Source organism: Taeniopygia guttata, chromosome 26 (assembly GCF_048771995.1).
Source record: "Taeniopygia guttata chromosome 26, bTaeGut7.mat, whole genome shotgun sequence".
NCBI classification, from domain to species: domain Eukaryota; kingdom Metazoa; phylum Chordata; class Aves; order Passeriformes; family Estrildidae; genus Taeniopygia; species Taeniopygia guttata.
Window position 1 is genome coordinate 39839 of NC_133051.1, and position 19853 is coordinate 59691.

The following is a 19853-nucleotide window of genomic DNA, read 5'->3' on the forward strand; positions in this document are numbered from 1 at the left end:
TTTCTGTTTCATTTTTGCCTTAGAACTCATAAATGAGACAGTTTTACATGTGCACACATGAGATACTTTCCTAACCTGGGCTTTCATCTGGGTTATTTGTATTTTGAAACATCCAATCCCAGCCAAGGAACACAAGCAGAGAAGAAAAACTAAACAAGGTCTCAAATTTCAGAGAAATTTGACATAGAGAAAGCTTCCATGTCACACTTCACTTAGCAATACCCAGCCAACTTTGTATTTGTGAGATACAAAATTTAGAACAAACAAACTGACTTTGCATAAGGTCTTCCTGCACAATGGCAATTGTACTGAGCGTGCAACATTGAAGACTATGAGTAAGGAATGTAACAGTAGGAAAATAGTAAATTTCTTAAAGAAATAGAAGCAGTAAGACAAGAGAGGTGAAAGAGCAAGCTTTCCAGACCGCAGCCACCAGCACTTCTCTCCTCCAAAGAGCAAATTACTCACTCGATGAAGTAGATCATGCCAGTGTCCGTGTAAGCCATTTCCCAGTTCTTGGGTAGTGGTTCCAGGGTCTCATCCCTCGACAAATAATTTCTGAAGTCCATGTTGCTGCTTGTCTGGTTGTAGCTGGGAACAGGTTTCATCCAGTCAGGAGAATCTGAATGTTTTTCTTTGTTTTCTGCAGTTATTCAGGGAAAGTGTTTGTCAGATGCTTATGTTGTTTCTCACAAAGAACCACCCTCTTAATCTGGCTACGAGTGGATGTCAAACACGTCCCTGTATGTGATGTGCAACTTTTCACTTTTTTTTTCAGCTGTGAACTTTGAAAAGCTGACATGAAAAGACTGAACTCTGCTCTTCCCCTGCCAAACAGAATTAACCTTGTATTATGTGTCTGAGCCTACTCTGAAAAATCAACACTGGCAGAAATCCAAGTTGACTGCGCTCTTTTGCCATTTCTAAAGAGAGAACAGTGTTTGTAATGCCATAAAATAATAATAAAAAAATCCTACTAATATTCCTCAAAGAATCAGAAGGAAATGTAGTGAAGACCCAAACTGCTAATAAAGTAAACAACACCTTCCTACAAGCCACAGCTAGAAAAAAGATCCCAAAAACTCCTGAAAGAAACTTTAAATAGAAGCCTCTACCCTTCAGAACCAAGGTTATGCTTGATACCCTCTGTGACATGATGATGTCCATGACCTTTACCCTACCACCAGCCTGACCATTGACCCTTCTGTGGTGTTGCTAGCCCTGAAGATGACAAGATTAGGTCAGGTCTGGTCAGTATATCTCTGTCCTAAGCAGTCACACACGGGATCAGCTGCAAATGCAATGTGACAGTTCCTCTCCAACATCAATTCTCCCCCCTCCAGATGAGTAACCATGACAGCAAAAGGAAAAGGGCATTTTGCCAATCCCAGAAAGGTCCTGCTGGACACCACTCCAGCCTCAACACACTTGGCTTTATTTCTCTCCACAAGCTCCCCCCTTGGGTGGTTTCAGGTTGTGTGATTGCTCCCCCATGCAAAATCACCTCAAAAATTTACAGTATGAGCCAACATTGCCCCTTCAACCAGTCACTTCCTTAAAACCTCCTGCGTACAAATTCAGTAATAGCCTCAAAATTCAACAGTAACATTTGCAGTGTATGAATTTTACTCTGTGAAGGATTCTGTTATTTCAAGAGTGGACAAACTTTTCCTTCCCGCTTGTGTAACTGGCCCATATCCAGCACCACATGTTCTTGACCAAGCAGTGCATTTTATGATGCAACTGCACATCTGGCGGGGAGAACAGCTGGTTCTTTTCAAAAGCTCATCTCAAAATCAAGTAGAAGCACCAGCCTGAACAGAAACTGCCTTCATACTTCACCAAAACTAAGGAAGCATGAATGTTATTTGTACAGTCCTTATCCATTCATATCAGGGAATTTCTCCCCTTGTCAACCAACCTATCCCTCCACTGCCATTAACTGCTTCCTTTTCCTCCTCTTCCTCCTCTTCAGGGAGAGAACTTTCCATCCTTTGCATTTTGCTGACGGATGTGGTTCTTTTCCTCTGCGACTCAGTATCAAAATCATTGTCAAAAAGAACTTGATCCACTGGATCAGGCTGAAAGGGGCTGGGCTCTGCTGGAGGCTTTGGAGTACCATAAAAATTACCTGAAAATGAGACAGAATTCACAATCACTGAAGCACTGATACTGCTGAAGGCACTAGCAGTGGCTGTTTAGTGCCCATGCAAATGTATTTTGGTGAAATTTTAAAGCCCCAAAGAAGACACCAGCACTACCAAAACCCAACCAACCATCAAAGCCTGTTTATTCATACACTGACTTCTTGCTAATGTAGCACTAGTTGTCAGAAAACAAGAGGTTACCTGAAAATTTTTATCCTGCTACAAGTTTTCTAAAGAAAAAGACTGATATGGAGTAACAGAAATACTGAAGTCAAAAAGCGAATTAATTTTATGCAGAAACAAATTATTTATTTCCATAAAACCAGTTAACAAGTAATTGATTTTTAACACTTCCAATTTTCTACTGACAATACACTTGCAAAACGAAGATGTTGATATGGCTTCATATCAACACCTTTGTATCAATATGTTGATATTTTCACTTCAGAAAAAGGAACAGATTTTTTTTCTTTAGTATTTTAATCTAAAGCACAAAGGAATCATCTGCTGTTTTCTGGGAAAGAATTTCAGCCATTGACCTCTCTCCTGACTGCTCATATGATTTTTATTAGGGAATTGAGCACAAAGCAAGGGATCTTCCCAGAATTCCTGCTGGGATAACTTTTGGTGCCTGGATATGGTTTTGACCATGTAAATATATATAGAAAGAAAACCCTTCTGCAAATATCAAGCAAGAGCAAGGCTCAGAGAGCGGACAGCCAGATAAAGTGCAGCTCAGGAATAAAAAGAAAACCAAACTACTAGTTTAGCCTAAATTTGCTTAGGAGATTTCCAGAGATGGGACAATATTAACAGAGAGTAAGAGATACAGAAAACAGGAGGCTCAGAGCATTTCACAAGGATTGTTTACTTCTGACATCTTCTTTTCTTTTTTCACCATCTTCATTACAATGCTTTTCATCACCACATTTAACAAACCCAATTTTCCTACAGATTTGGACAATCTGGTCTAGTGCTGTTCAACTTTTAATTGAGAAATGCTTTTGTTTCCCTGCTAGGTCAGAATTTCTCTTGCCTTCTGTACTTTTGAGGAACACCTGAGGGGAGAATATGGCTCTGTTCTCTGAGGTGTACAAAAAATTGACTAGATTCTCTTAAAATTGTACCAGGCACAGATAAACCTTTTCAGAATGCTTCCCAGAAATGCGATGGTGAAAATAATCTGGTGGGATTAAGAGTCGTTGAAAGGACAATCGGCGGATTATTAGAAAGCTTTAGAAGAAGATCGCTCCTCCTCTTCACAAAAATAGACTAACTATTGTCTCTCTGCTACTGTCATGACCATCAAGTGAGGCAGGAAAACTGTACCACAAGGAGCTACACTTGGACTAAGATCCTGGACACAAGTACTGGGTCCTTATTCCCATTCCATTAAACATCACTGACATACCATCATATGTTCCACTTTCTAGTAAGGCTCCACTTTCTTCCAATGCTTTAAACTGCTCAACAGGAATGAAATTATAGTCTACCCCAGGGACCTCCCCATCTCTGGGAGCCCTTGTCGTGCCTGCAAAGACAGAGAAAACATTCTTGTAAGACATTTAAGTGCTGCTTGATATCAAATGCTGCCTGCTGAATAGTTCGGTAAAAACAATGTCTTTTCAAATCTTTATACAAAGACGATGTCACTCCAGTAAGAGTTAAAACAACTGGTGAGCAAGTGAACAATAATGTATAAAAACTGAGCCAGTAAATTACACAGGAACAATAGTTCTGGTATGGGGGGAGGAGGAGAGAAGCAGCTGGGTGAGGTGGCAATTAAGAGAGAATTCTTTCTTATGGTCAGTGAACCAAAAACAACTTTTGCGGCAGCTGATGCCACCTTGGCCATGCAATCCCAGTCTGGGATTCTTGGAACAGCTGTGATATTTTATTTTAACACAGCTGTGAGGGTGCTGCATCTTTACCTATTTCCAACAGTACCAATTCTCTAATTTGCAATGAGGTCACCATGACTAAGCACATTTGATTTTTGGGCCACCAAATCCGTAACTTGGTACAGAATTTATTTTTCAACCTATAATTCAGTGTGTAAGTCAGCCACACTCCAACCCCTGGCTGTAGGTAAACCTTATCAGTAAATTGCTGTGCTAATGCAGAGGTTCTCAGTGTTTTGTCTACGAAAACAGGCCTCCCATAGTAACAACAGCTTAATTAAAGCTCTCCTGAAAGGACTTCACTGATTCATTACTGCCTACAACCTAATAGTATTTCAAAAGCATGTAGCACTTTTTCAGGCAGCAGCATGAAAAGGAGCTGGTAAATAAAAGCTAGTAATAGTGAAATGCAGTTTAAGAAAGCCACAAACTCTTCCGTGTGCTCAGAGAGAAGAGAGCAGAATTCCTGTAGACAAAAAAATGCTACTCAACAAAGTATGTTTTTAGTGCAATGAATATTCAAACAGTAAATGATGAGCCTTTTTAATCAGTCTTCTCACAATGAGCAGTCTACCTGTACTTTCTGCCACTGCCACCCCTTCTGCACCCAACCCCTCCTTCCAGCTGCCCTGCTCTGCCGAACGCACTTGACACTCAAGGTCTCAGTTTGCTCTTTGTGAAGAAAAAAGCCCCAACACATTGACAAAATTCAGGATGTTTTGGCACTGCTTGATCATGCTGAGATTTATTTCTTGTGGTGGCTGGAGTCATTCTAACAACTAATGACAAACTTGTGAAGAGTAATACACAGATATTACTGAAACAATCTGAACTTTGAATTCTCAAGTTTTTAATGGTTTTCAGTCCATACTGGCTGCACCAATTCATGGCAACTTCAGATGTGAAACTACTGTAGCAAAGGCAGAAATCTCTGCTACAAGGTAAAACACTGAATCTGATTAAGAGAGAAGGCATTTTGAATTCACAAATTACGTGGGAGTTAGCAGGAACAGATGAGGCTGATCTTTACATACTTACAAGGGATGGTTCTCAAATAGAGATTGTCTCTGATCACTTGCTGGAGTTTGTGGTCTATCGAGCCCTTCTGGAACTGAAGGCTCAGATAGTGGCGCAAGTCCTTGTTGATGACTTTTCCTTAGAAAGAAAAAAGAACAAATTAGAATAATTTGTAAAGCAGGCTCTCACAACAAGAATTGTGTTTCACTGCTATAGAAGTTTCAGGAAAAACATGCAGTTGGAAGAGTTGGGCTGTTTTAAATACAACAACCATGATGGAAAATACCATTTTGTGCTATCAAATGACAGAATCCCAGAATAGTTTGTGTCAGAAAGAAACCTTAAAGCTCATCTTGTTTCACCCCTTGCCATGGGCAGGGACACCTTCCACTATCCCAGGTTGCTCCAAGCCCTACCCAACCTGGCCTTGAATGCTGCCAGAGATGGGGCAGCCACAGCTTCTCTGGGCACCCTGTGCGAGGGCCTCACCACCATCACAGGGAAGAATTTCTTCTGCCACAATGGTTTTAAGCAGAGCTGACTAACAACCACTCTCCCTCATCTCCCAAACAAGCCAGTGACAATATTCTGGAACTGTTTGAAAAATCAATATAAAGTATTAAAATACAAAACCTATTACCAAAATTCAAAGTTTCTACAGACAAGAAACTATTTCTCTGTATTTTGAAGTAGTTTCCATTCATTTTACATCTACCTCACTAGTCACCTGCGTTCAATATTTTGTCACCCGGGAACTTGCATTCTTCAAATTATAAAAAGAAAATACTTCCTTCTTAAAAACATTGTGTAATAGAAGGGAGTTGGGTTTTTTTATGATTACTCCTTTGCAATACTTCTGTCAGGTATCATTAGTGAATCTGTCACATCACTGGAGAACCACAGCCCTTTCAGCATACAAATAACTGAGCTCTTGTATTACTGCCTCCTCCTTCAGACAGGAGGGTACAAACCAATCTTTTGTACCCTGTCAGTCTCCCAGAAAACACAGTAAATAGGGTTCAGTGACCTTGGTAAATTTAAGTTATGTACTACAGCAGAACACTCAGGGCTTTAGGGGAAAAGCTTAACCTTTGTCTCCAAACCTAGAGCAGGAGATGGGCAGCAGCAGATGGATGCTGGTGTAGCACAACTGCAGGGAAAAAGGCTGAACAGACAACTGCTCCTGTTAAATTACATCACCAACAGGTTATGAAATGCATAAACCTGCCCCAGAAGCATTTCTGACAGGAGCCTTTGAAGCCTGTAAGCTCAAAGTTGCTGAGGAGATCACCTCAAACAGATCACAGACCCCACAGCAGTCTTCATACAAGGCCCATTCACCTACATCTTCAACCAATTACTGTACTTACATATATGTCAAATTGGAAAAAATTGCAAACCATCAAAACCCTCCCACCACTAACCAAGTTTTCCCAACCATGTGTCACTTCTGCAAAGCTGGCTGCATGTTTTGGTTGTGGCAAGTTTATACTTTCCCTTCCCTTTTAGCCAAGGTGAGGGCATTCCACACCTTGCTCTCTACTCTCAAACTTGACCTCAGCAACCACCACTCACTAACAGCAAACTGAATTTCAATCTGCACCCTCTTCCCTCCAAACAAAAGCATGCCAAGATGAGTACTTCTACATGGAACCAACATTACCTATCAGCCCTTCAGAGAGGTCAGTGATGTCCACAGATAAAGCAAAACACACACAAAATCACCTTAAACCCTCAGGCAAGGAGAGAAAAAGCCCAGCACACCCTCTGAAAAAACAGCACATCCTTTGCCAAACAGAAGTCCTGAGCTCCAAATGAAGTCAACTTCTCACCTCCTTTGACACTGTCATTTACTTAAAAATTACTTCCAAACACACAAAAAGCATTTTGCAGTATTAGGAAAACACCTCAGCATTGTCCTCGTGGCTGTCCAGCAGCTACACAAGCAACAGCAATTCCCAGTAATGCAGTTCTTCATCCAACCCCTTCCCAGGAATGCACAGCAACTCTGCAGCCCCCACCTCAATTCCCTATTTTACCAGCATGAACTGCTCCTCATAAAACTTTGGATTTGCTTCCTGCAGCATAATGAGCACAGTATGTCATGGAATATGGAAACAAATGGGGTAATCTCCAGCACGAAAAGTATTTTCCATTTGTTACTGCAAATTACTTCATTCTTTGTAGACAAGATAGTTCCTCAACATTAAAGAAATGTTTTGCTGCTAAAATGGTGCATCCATCTCCTTGTCAAAGCTAGATATGCACTTCAGCAATCCCAGCATATTTCACTTAGGTAGATCAATACTCTTATATTTCATCGAGGCAGATGGACCTGTTCATCAGCTACTTTCAGAGTACTGCACATTGGAAAAGCCAGACAATATGTGAGAATCTGTTCTGGATGTAGAATTACACACTTTATTTACTTATTGATCTTTCCCTGTTCATGTTTAAAATTTTAAAAGTGTATAAACCCTTTTCAATAAATATCAACAGTTTAAAGACAAAATAAAGGCAAAGCTGCTACTAAGGATACGTCAATATTGAGGGGTTAATCCTAATGTTAAAAGCTTAGAGACTACACTATACTGTGAAACCAAGATGACTGAATTGAAGACTGACAGGATTGCCTAGGGAAAACAGAGAAAATAGTGGGCAGAGGAAAAATTACAGAAATTCACATAGAGAATGGTGTGCATTAGAAAGCACAAAAATAAAGTTACAGTAAGGCTGCTTTAGGCAACCTCTGGCAAAAGTCAGATTATTTTCCCGCCAGGAGGTGAACATGCTTCTTTTACATTGTTTCACAAATGCTTTTAGGAAAACCTCATGTATTAGCCTCTCCAAAATGACCTGATAAATGTTGGGTTGGTGTATGCTGTGCTGCTGAGCTGCTTCTAAAAGATGACACTGGCAACACAGGGACCAGTCAAGAGGAATAATACACTTTATAGCACTCAGGTTCTGCCAGATGAACAGGCACAAACCCCTTGTTTTCAGTTTTAATTTAAATTAATCAAAAAGAACTGTTTAGATGAGGATATGCACACTGGGAGGAAAATTAAGTGACTGCAGAAAAAAAAAAAAAACAACCAAAAATAAAAACAAAAAAAGGCTCAAGTGCCACTGCAGTAAAACACAGCATTGTGAATTAGGGAGACAAATTAAGGGGAGAAAGGTGGTTGGGGGTAGGGTTGGCTTCTGGGTCCCAGTGCATGTAGTCAGGGCATCTCCAGCTTCTCATCCACCAAAAAACAGCCCCCACAATTCAAGGACTGGGCAGGGAGGAGCTCCCCCAGCCCAGCTCACAGTGATCTGCCACCATCTCCTGCTGATCCCCTTAATTCCATCCCCCAAGTCTCCTCACTCCCCTCCCCAGGATTTTTAAAATGAAAATTCTTTTCAGCAAAGTAGTTCCAACTTTCAGACTCCAGCTTCACACACACCAGTATCAGATATGATTACAGTAACACATTGTACGCACACAAAAATCCATTAACCATGGAAATACAGTCAGGAGAATTACCACTGACCAGGGTTTACTCTGATAATGCCAAGTATTTTAATACTCTTGTTATTAAATAGGAGTACAGCAAGGCTCAAAGGTCTGTGCAGCTGTTTCTGATAGAAGATCAGACACTGAAGCAGATATACACAAAACTCAAGTAATTTAAATAATGAATGGGTTTCAAATAAAATGCAAACATAACCATTTCCTTCAACTTAACACTGGGGAAGAAAAATGCAAAAGAACTTTACAGAAGAGAAGTTTGACCTTTTTTATTTTATATGGAGACTTTCCTTTCTTCCCTTTAACATGATATTTTCTTGAGAAGTGAAAAAAAACAATGAACAGATTAACTATGTTTTGCCTATTTATAAAGATTTGCTATCTTTTCAAAAATGGGGTAAACTGGCCCATGATTTCCATTTCAAGTCAGATTCATTGACAGTGATGGTAAAGAACAAGAATCCAGATAAACTGCACCCTGTGAGTCTCTGCCACTGTCAGGCTTGAGCCAGAGAAAAGGGATTTACAGGGATGCGTGGAAAAATCACTGAGCCCAGCCTGGGAGCTTGAAACACCTCACAGAAACCAAATGTGACTTGCAAGATCTAATTATGACCCTCGAAGTGACAAAGGGACATAAAGCACAACAGGTTTTTGATACCACAACAGCAGATGAGTCAAATACACTGATCAGAATAAAACATGGAATTGTTAAGGCTGGAAAAGAACTCTAAAGTCATCAAGTCCAACCATCAACCAACATCCACTATGTTCACCACTAAACCATGTCCTCAAGTGCCACATCAATATGTTTCTTAGAATGCTTTCAGGGCTAGTGCCTCCACCACTTCCCTGGGGAGCCTGTTACAAAGCTTGACAACCCTTCCCATGAAAAAAAAATGTACCAACACCTAATCTAAACCCTGCCCCCAGTGTAACTTAAAGCCATTTCCTGATCATGATCTATTCAAACCACCATGCAAGTGATGGAGCTGGTATGCAACACACCAATGGGTTCAAACATGTTCAAAGGATGTTACAACACTCTAAAAGGTCAAAACAACAATCAGAACCTGTAACACAGACACATTAAAAAAAATAAAATACAAAATTGTTTAAACAATAATAAAACTTCTTAATTATGCACTCAAGGCCTTGCTGAGTTTTAATCACTGTGCAGTTCAATACACTACAGAGGCTATTCTGGGTAAGTTGTATCTGTCGCTGCACGACTTGCACTGTGAAGTCAAATAGAGATGCTTACAGGCATGAGATAAGAGTCCTCTGTAGCTGTCACAGGTTGCCAGACTCAATTCCTGTGAGGGTTCAGCAGACCCTCCCATATTCAGTCTCAGCTGCAAACTCAGCCAGATCCATTAGGATCCTGTTTTGTCAGCCTAGGCTGCACCCAATTTAATACATAAATCATTTAGTCTGCTCTTAATTGAAAAATGGAGCACCAAAACAAAGACAAGTAACCTGAACAATGGAGATAATTTTCCTAGGGCTAACTATGGCTTGTTTTTCCCAATTTATAAATAATCTTCCATTCACTCCCTAAAATTTACAATGTGAGGTTTTAATTTATTCACACTAGAGAAAATGCTTTACTGAGACAGCAAACAAATCCATTTGGTCTGGAAAGCACAATTAACATATCCAACTGAACAAAATGTTACTTGAGTCCCCAGACTGTTCTAATATTAATGCTTCCCTTTGGAAATCTCCAGCTTATGTGCAAATTCAAACTTACTGACATTTAATATTATTCCATATCACACCGCAACAAGGGACCACACAGAGGGCACCTGTGCAGGTTAATCTGTCAGAGTGTTTGGCAGAAACTTCTGTCATAGTGTCTGGCCAATCCTTCTGTCTGTCCAGAGAGCGCATCATGTCTCAGAAGTGACGTATGTCTAACATACCGCATCTCATTGCTTAAGCAGCACGCAGCTCTACAGAACGACACACTTCAATCACATCCCCAAAGAAAAATGTCCTTGCAGCTGCTCTCGGTTACACAAGCCATTTAATCTACGTGGGACTTGGCACTGCTTTCCCAACAGAAGGGTACATGTTCACATTCCAAGACCTTTTTTGAGTGCTCAGATCAGAATAGAATTTATGCAAATCACAGACAGGTTTATTTTTAGCCTGCTTTCCATAGGAAGCAAGATATGCAATTACACTCTGCATAATTTCTAGGCCCACTAACCTATTTCAGTATGGAGTTTGGCAGGGCAGGAGTCTGACAAAGATACTCTGTTGACAAAGATGCTGCATGCCTGCTCTCCTTTGAGCAGACAAACCTGTGGGGTGACCATCCACCATGGAAAACATAAAATCTTCTCAGCAGAGGTGTCCTCTAGCTGTGTCAGCAAGCAGCAGTGCGTGGACTGTCACAGTCGGACCTTTAAACTAATTTACAAAACAGCAAATTGGGCTTTTAAATACCAGCCCCATCCTGAACATCGCTGCTTTGCACTGCCTGAAAGTATAGTACCTCTTGTAACAGATAACTCCTATATAGCAATGTCACCTAGGGGCATTTTAGTGACTTCTCAATGCCACTTTCCCATGAGACCCCTCCCCCCACAAGGTCCCACCACCACAGAGGCCCCCTGAGCACAAGGGTAAAGGAGCAATTCCTGCTCTTTCAAACATGAGTCATGCTGCAACCTTTATGCAGGAATTTTTGAAGGAATTAGAGCTTCCTGAAAGGGCTTTCCAAGAAGCCTGGGAAATCCCAGCACTGCTGCAGGGTGAGCTGCAGCATTCCCAAGGGACAGCTGATGCTTCAAGGATGCAGACTGCACTGCTGTGACTCACCACACTCTGAAGGACTCTCGGGAATCTGGAATCACCAAGATCTACATGCCAGGTCAGCACTCCTCTAATCAAACCCATAAAAGTGCTGTGTCACAGCAGTATTGATTAGAGACATCTCATAGTTCAATTGGAAATAAGCCCCCCCCTCACTCCCACCCCGCAATGCTCACTGCACAACACGGGCAGTCAGTGAAATCACTGGAACTCCAGATGTGCACCAGCCATGACTAATGTCAGTGCCTGACTCACACAGTTCACACGGCAATTCTACAGCAAGGGATGCTTTACTCAGTCTGCTGCAACAGCCAAGGGCCAGGGGCACAACGGTGTGCAGCACAGCATCCCACAAAGAGCACAGACGTTGATACGCGTTGGTCTATCACACCCATGAATCCCTCTGGTGTCACTGCATGAACTCTAATTCTATTATAACCCAATTTTTCAGGGAAGCTTCTGTTTACAATTTTTATCATAGGCTGCTGTTGAAGTAATCAAGTAAGAGAAGACCATTTCTCTACATGTTCAGTTAATCATCACATAATATTAAAAATGAAGGGAATTTCTCTTCCTGCTTGCACAAGATATCCTATTATTTCATCACTATTCATTTTATTAGACTTATTTTTAGTTATGGAACCCAGGATTTTCAATTAACTATGAAAGAGTGCTTTCTTCAAGGAGTACACACGTGAGGAGCTGAATGCCAGCAATAGAGGCATTGCTCAGCCTCTGAGATCCAACTGCTTTCTAGTGAAGTAGTGTGGTAATAATCACATATCCTCCAAACAGAGAGAGATAGCTCTCCCAGGATCTTCCTGGGAAGATGTGAGAAGCTGTGAGAAAGCTCAGGGAAAAGAATGAGAAACATTTTTAATCTTCATTTGCTGCATCTGTTGTTTGGTACATGTGGAATGTGTTACGGAGATTGTTTTATCAAAGGATTTCTTAATTGGACTCTGATGATGGTGTTTTGATTTTATTTGACCAACTGGAACCACGCTGTGTCGGGACTGACTGCAAGGTTTACAGGTTTTTATATAGTGTAGTAGTAGTATAGTTTTTAGTATAGTGTAATATAGTATAGTAAAATAAAGCGATTGATCAGCCTTCTGCAGTCATGGAGTCAATGCTAATTATTACCCAACAGGAATCCCTGCTACAATAAAGTACAAGCATGCTGGACTTGCCCAGGCAGTGCTGGCACATCCCATCACAGCCCTTCCCTGCAGGAACCCAGGTCACAGCAGCCAACCTGGCACAAATATACCAGAGGTGCTGACTGATGAGCTCCAAAGCATGTCTGGGAATGGTGCAGGATCCTACTGACAGCCACAGCTTGTTCACAGCCAGTAACTGGAGTTTCTAACAAACCCAGCCAGCTGAAGGCGACAGACTCCTCCTCATTACTGATGAAGCATTTAAGTTGAAAACCCATGCACTTCCCCATCACCAGTTTGCAGAAAAACATGTCTAAAACCAGTTCTAAAATCAGCTTGAGCGACGACCTTGGTTTGACTTACCACAATACAGTCAGCTCTTCAGGAAGACAGGTGGTTGAACTGATGCTGCCAATGTTTAATGTTCAGAAATTTCTGCTTTTTCTGTCTAAATTAATATTATTATTTCCGCATGCTGTGTTTACTATTTTGCATATGCCTCTGCCAAGGAATTGTTAACTAATCACCATGAGATTCATTTTGTTAGCACACAGCTGGGTACTTGGTCTTGCAACATCTGTTTCTCAGCATTTCTTTTTCTTATCTATCTGTAGTTAGCAACAGAAATGTCTCAACAGAGGACGTCAGTATGTGGAAAAAGAAGCTGGTAACCAACAGCTATGAAAACATAAACCTTCATATTAATAGCCAACTCACAGAATCATAGAATATCCTGAGCTGAAAGGGACCAACAAGGATCATGAAGTCCAACTCCTGGCCATGCACACAACCACCCCAATTATAACAGCAATATGATGATCTTCTTTCAAGAAATACTTCTGCAATAAAGTGTTCAGAACACCTGCATCAAGAGATTGGCAGATTAAAAATGGACAAATAACCTATTCATTAAAATGATATATTTGATTTTCATAATCAGAATTTAATGAACATTAACAGAAACCTTGCTCTTTCAGTAGTCAATTGTATAACGGATTCAGCTCTAGCTGGCATATGTTAGTATTTCCTCACCTATGGAGAGATCATTCCACGTAGGGAACACCACAGCTGTATTTCCAATTATTTTTAACTTCAGAGCAAACTTCTTCCACTGCTCTATACAATAAACTAGAACTACTCAAAGCAAAGAAAAAGAGCACAGGCAACAAATCCACAGTAACTTCATTTTCACTCAAGGATTTTCAGCACAATCCATGTACTAACACACTTCAAAAACATAAACCATCTGATTTTAGAAAATCCTGCAGGGTACAAATGGTACAACCACTCGTGGCCAGCTTCAAAGACACCTACTAGCCCTTCTCCAAGTACAAAAAAATGACAAAATAAACATTTCAGCAGTGAACAAGAATCAAAGTCTAGAGAACAGGGCAGCAAACAACTGCTCCCCAGCACATGTCTGTGACAACTGTCTGGCTGATATGCCATTAAATTCAGTGATCAATTTGCACCAGTTGCGTTGTTTCAATTAAGACTGTCCAGGGAACTGCTGGAGTCACCATCCCTGGAGGTGTTTAAAAAACATGTTGATTTAGCACTTGAGGACATGTTTTTGTGGTGCTGGTTGATGGCTGGACTTGGTGACCTTAAAGGTCTTTTCCACCCTTAACAATTACACAATTCTATAACTTAACATTTGCGCAACCATGTTTGGCACAAGGTGAATGTTGTAAGCAAAATAATAATGTTGTCTAGGTCACGAGAGAGAAAGAGACCTCAGTTACAATAACAGAAGTTTCAATGATTCAGACTGCAATGCATTCCACTAGGGAAACTCACCAACCAGCACCTGTATGAAGCTGTCTCCAAAGGCTGGAGTCATTTGTATTTCCTTAAAGAGCTCACTAAATTCAAGAATGACACAGAAATGGAATCCTTGTAAGAAAGCACTTCAAATAAAGAGACAGCTTTGAAGGCAAAGCCAAATCAACCAGAAGGCAGCTATGGCTGTGCACCCCAACAGGAACACCCAAACTAACAGCACAGAGTTTGTTCCTATATTTATTGCATCATTCCTTTCCTATCATCCTTGTCTGACCATGTAAATTCTGCAGTAATCTCTCTGAAATGCTCCACAATCACTAGAGCACAGAGCTTGTTACCACAGCAGCTGGTTCTTTTTCAAAACACTCCCTTTTCTCCTCACTTCCAGGACACACATGAACCTGAAGGCAAGAGTTTTAAAAAGGTTACATTTTTGTCTGAATACCAGTATATGTTATATATCAACTGACCAATGAAATAAAACATTCAGCTAGGTGATGAAAACCCATCCTGCACCTACAAGCATAAAAATTACATTGGGCAAATCTGACAGTAGGCACCTGTCCTTACCACGTTAATCACCTCACAAAACTGCAACTGGAATGTAGTCAAGATCCTTCCCAATTTTACTCTTCATATCGAGTCAGAATCAGTCAGCAATTACACAGCAAGCACTTGATTGTTACTAAATAAATCCATTTAAATTCCCAAATTCATTGTTCAGTCCCCATTGGCAGCTCTACAGCAACAGCAAAGAAAAGGAAACAGACATCCCGCTGTTCAAATAAATTATGGGATGAAATAGAGATTAGCTTGTATTTACCTGCCAGTTTAAATTCTTATTAAGAGACTTAATGAGGCTTTCCCAGAGACAGTAAGAGCAATCAGGTGAACCCAAAGCTGTGTTGTGTATGCAGCACATCCTCACCTGCCCAGCACAGAGCACCCGGAAGGTTTAGGGTGCCAGCAGGCTGTGACTGAAGAGGGTCAACTGCATAATTTGTTACTTTAAAAAGTAACAGTGCAAGTCCAGCATGCAGGTTAAGAATAGTCTTTGCACAGCAAAATTCCAGATCTCCTCTGTTCCTCAACATAATTTGCCACAGCACTGAGGTCCAGCTAAGTTTCCAGTCATTGCTTGTATTCTCTGTGTTTGAACCAGATGCATATTGTTACCTCAAAAAGCAGATTTTATTTTTATATCCGCTTATTCATTAAATAAGAAAAGCCTTGCACTTTGCATTTAGAATTCAAGAAAAGCCTTGCATTCAGCATTTAAAACTTAGACTGCCAGGTAACAACAAATGCTGAATCTTTTCAGATCACTGTAGTCTGAAGCAAGCACTCAGTTTTCATGTCCCAATTTCAAATTCTTTAGATAACACCAAGTTCTGTCAAAGAACTGGGTGATTTTTTTGAAAACACTGTTTCTGTCTTTGCCATTTCCTTAATATTCAACACCTCCGCAGCCCCACACCAGGAAGAGCAGCAGACCTCTTAAGAGCATAGTTCAAATAGGAAAAAATCATACATATTTGCCAAAAGACAATAAATAAAGATTTCAAACAAATTTTCTGCCACCCAAAAGGTAATTCAATAAAGCAGAAAGTGACTCAAGTCCTTTTTGCTGCATTTCACTCACTGTAAGAAACAGCTCACACAAAGAACTTCTCATGTAAAAGCTTTTTTACTATTCCTACAGCATGACACTTCACATTAGAGATCAGGTTTTGATGTCTGAATGGAAGACTATCCTATTTTTAGTGTACTTTTCACTGAGAGAACAATTGGTAGTTCTGAACTTTGCAACTTCCCTGTGGACACGGCTAGCCGCCCTTGTGTACAAATACAGACTGATGAAAAGGTTAATGAATACCCTGAAGATCCCATCCTCCACTGCCCCCAACTGGCCCCCAATGTCTGATATAAATAACTCCATTTTAAGCAGTGTCTAACACCACAGTTTAAACAGGGGCTCATCTACACAACAGTTTTCATGCTCCCTCATTTCAGGTTCCCTCCCTCTGCAAAGGCCAGAGAAAGTAAATAACCTCCTGCTTCATACCAGACACACCTGTCTCGCCTGTATTTTGTTACAGAATTGGTGCTAAAATCTGACTGTTGCAAAATCTATTAAAGCTATGCAAATCACAGCATGGGAACAGAGTTTTCCAGTATCCACGGAGTTCCAATTCTCAGTGTTTCAGATAAGGAAATGCTGGAGTAACACGAATGCTTCCAATGCTTCTTTACGAGGCAGCTGCCAGCTCCACTGTCAGACAGCTAACAGCTGGAAATGAGCTGTGCAAATAACTTTTTAAAAAATGTGCTAAGAACATTGTTTCAACAATAAAAATACCTACCTCTGATTTACAAACAATTGTAGCTTCAAGTTCAAACCACAACTTGATTTTAAATAAACCCAGAGAAGACCTTGAACCCACCAGATCTGACCAACATCCACCAATGGGGAGACACTAAAGGCCAACCTGAACTGTGGCCACAGGGCATCTCACCTGCTCTCTGGGCTGCTCTGGGAGGGTAGTTCAAGGTTATTTCCAAATCAAGACACCCAAACCTGCACGTCAGCTTACAGGTGATGTTATTTCTGCACTGCTGTTGGCACCACGAAGGGGCCCTGGGGCACAAAACAAGTTGTCACCACGCTCTCAGACACCTTCTGCAAGCTATTTACTATGGCGGAAAGATAACATTAAGTATTTAAATGAATAAGGCCATTCAGTCACCCAAATGAAGTCATAGTAAAGCGCTCCCAGTGTGGTACCTTATAGCTGAGCCAACATACGTAACTTTTCTGCTAAGTTCCTCAATTCCATATTGACAAAGTGACAGGAGATTTAAGAGATTTACGCTAGAAACCCAAACTTCATTTTGAATCTGGACCCTTTAAAGGGGTTAAAAGACATCCTTGGCTGTGGAAGACCCACATATACTGAAACATTTTGCAGAACAGAAAAATATACCACACGGTACAGTGTAAATAACATTCACTTCACTGCATTTATTTGCTATCCTGATGAACATTACGAATCCTGCCCTAATGAATTCCTTTAGGTACTAGCAGCTTCTCCTAATGAGCATTAATTAAACTTTTCCAGCATCTCTACCTTCACCAAGGAAAAGTAATTACTCACTGTGGACCTACAGAGAGCGAAATAAAATCCATAGGATTAGTTTTTTTTAGAATGAGTAACTAGGGCAGAGAGGAAAGTGTGCAATTTAGAGTCAAGTTGTGTAGTCCGTAATTCCACAACATGACCAATACTTCAGGCCTGGACTGAGTAAAACTGTTTTCCTGCTGCCTGTAAATAAACCACTAAATAGGGTTTAATAATAGTACCCAGATGTGTCAAGGACATAAATATTTTCCTTTTTCAAAATGTATAAGAGGACACAGCACAAGCTATTACCTCAGCTGTTCTGCACGGTTTAAACCCCAGCTGCACACACCCATCCAGAGTTCATACCTTATCTAGTAGGGAATGCATTTAAAAATATTTTAGTTGTCTATATGGTATATTATTGCCACTTAAAACAAAAAGTACACGCATAAGTGGCATCTGAATATGTCAGATCTTAAGTCATAGAACCACAGAATCATCATAGTATAGACTGGGATAGACCAATTTTTTTTTTTTTTTTATTTTTTTTTTTTTTTTAGTGGGATTTTATTTTAAACAGGGACCAACACTTGCTATGAAAGAAAACCACAGCAATTTCGTTGTCAAACTTATGTCATGAGTATTTTTTTTTTTAATATGCCAAATACAATTCATTGAAGTTCACATTCCAAACATCATCTTCCAAGGAAGCATTGTCAACCAGAAGGAAAGCCAAGGCACTACATCTCTCAATACATTGCTTAGCACTGGAACACCACATTTGATTACTTACTGGTACTTTTCCTCAATGGCACCCAAGCAATTTTCACAAACAAGTCCTCCCTGCACCAAAGCATTTCCAATCTAATCTCACTGAAAAGAAGATTAGTGAAATTACTGAGAGATAACAGTTGCAGCAAACGGAGGTAAAAATACTTCCCTGGTACTTTTGGTCAGCTGATTTTTGAGGAATTCTTTAGAGCAATAAAGGATGAAACAAGCCATTAAACTTAATTCCCAGGACTCTGCCTCTCTTTTACATAACAGGATTCTGAAATTCCTCCACTGCCCCCCCACCACGTACATGCATTAGGAGGAAATCATTTCTACAAACCTAAAACTTTAAGGCTTAGTTATTTCCTGATAGTTCTGTGGTTTTAGAGGAAATAAACTGGATGTTAATCCTCTTGCATTTAATGAATAGTACCAGCACACTCTGCTGCTTCTTGCTGCAACAAGGTCATGGCAAACCTCATGTATAAACATCAGGCAAAGTTGCATCTCCGGGCAATGAAATCTCAAAGAGGGGGATGGCTTAAGTGGTTTGGGTGTTATTGTTGTCTATTTGGGAAAAAAAATTGTGTCAAAATAATTTTTAAATCCATAGAATTAAAATCATAGAAACATTTCACAGATTTTTCATAGAAATAATTTAGAGGAGGGAAGTATTTAATCAGCATATCGGCTTACACCAAGTTCAAATAATTTACCAATGGGTTTATGCTTTGGTTTTTAAAAATGTCAGCAAAAGAAGAAGTTACATACATGCACCTCTATACTCAGCTGCAGGACAAAGCCGGTAGGCAAAACCAGCTGCACAAACACCAGAAACGTGCCAGACACAGCACATGGCCCTCACTTCTGCTTCAGTTACACTTTTGCTGTGATCTTCCAAAAACTCCTGCAGGGAAAACGAAATCTTATATGAAAACAGGCACTTGTGCTTTGTGTTTCAATTAGTTTTTAGTTTTAGAGAGATTTAAGTGAGTGATTTTCCTGCTCAGACTCACTAAGCTGTATGCTGAACATCCCTCCCCTGATAGATGTTGTGTGTCCAGAACCCACAGCGCACACCCAAAACACCATGTGTGCTTTTTCCTAAAGTCTGACTAAACTAAAGCAACTGCTGAAGAGACACTATACTTTTACAGGGATTATTAAACTAGACAGCAAACCACCCAGCCTCTAAAGATCACATCATAGAATCCCAAAAGTGTTTGGGTCAGAAGGGACCTTAAAGCTCATCCAGCTCCACCCCCTGCCATAGGCAAGGACACCTTCCACTAGACCATGCTCAAATACATACTTCATTTTCTTATCTTTAAGTTAACTTTGTGAAAAACATCACACAAAGAAAAGCACAAAGTTGTCTATCTGCTGCTTTGTCTATTTCTTTATAACTTTTACTAGCAGTCTTAACCACCACAGGAATTTCATTCTCAATGACTTACAAGACTATGTTCTTTATACTAAAACCAAACTCATGTAATTTTTTTCTTAGAATACCAAGAATTAAAACTCATTTAATTATTTGGATTCACCCAGTTGCCTGATTTCATGAACTAAGACAGACATATTTGCAAATAATCTAAGACCTACTC

At 40.3% G+C, this 19853-nt stretch overlaps 1 protein-coding gene across 4 annotated transcripts in view; it reads right to left on the reverse strand.

The window, feature by feature from the left end:
• MAGI3 (membrane associated guanylate kinase, WW and PDZ domain containing 3) overlaps positions 1-19853 on the reverse strand; it is a 54461-nt gene that overhangs the window by 25335 nt on the left and 9273 nt on the right. For all 4 annotated transcript variants that reach the window (XM_030291737.4, XM_072918896.1, XM_012571039.4 and 1 more), the window contains 4 exons: positions 5087-5203; positions 3559-3678; positions 1922-2131; positions 469-643 (listed from right to left, as the gene is read on the reverse strand). In XM_030291737.4, the coding sequence (XP_030147597.1) occupies positions 469-643; positions 1922-2131; positions 3559-3678; positions 5087-5203 (622 nt within the window). The remainder of the gene's footprint in view (positions 1-468; positions 644-1921; positions 2132-3558; positions 3679-5086; positions 5204-19853) is intronic.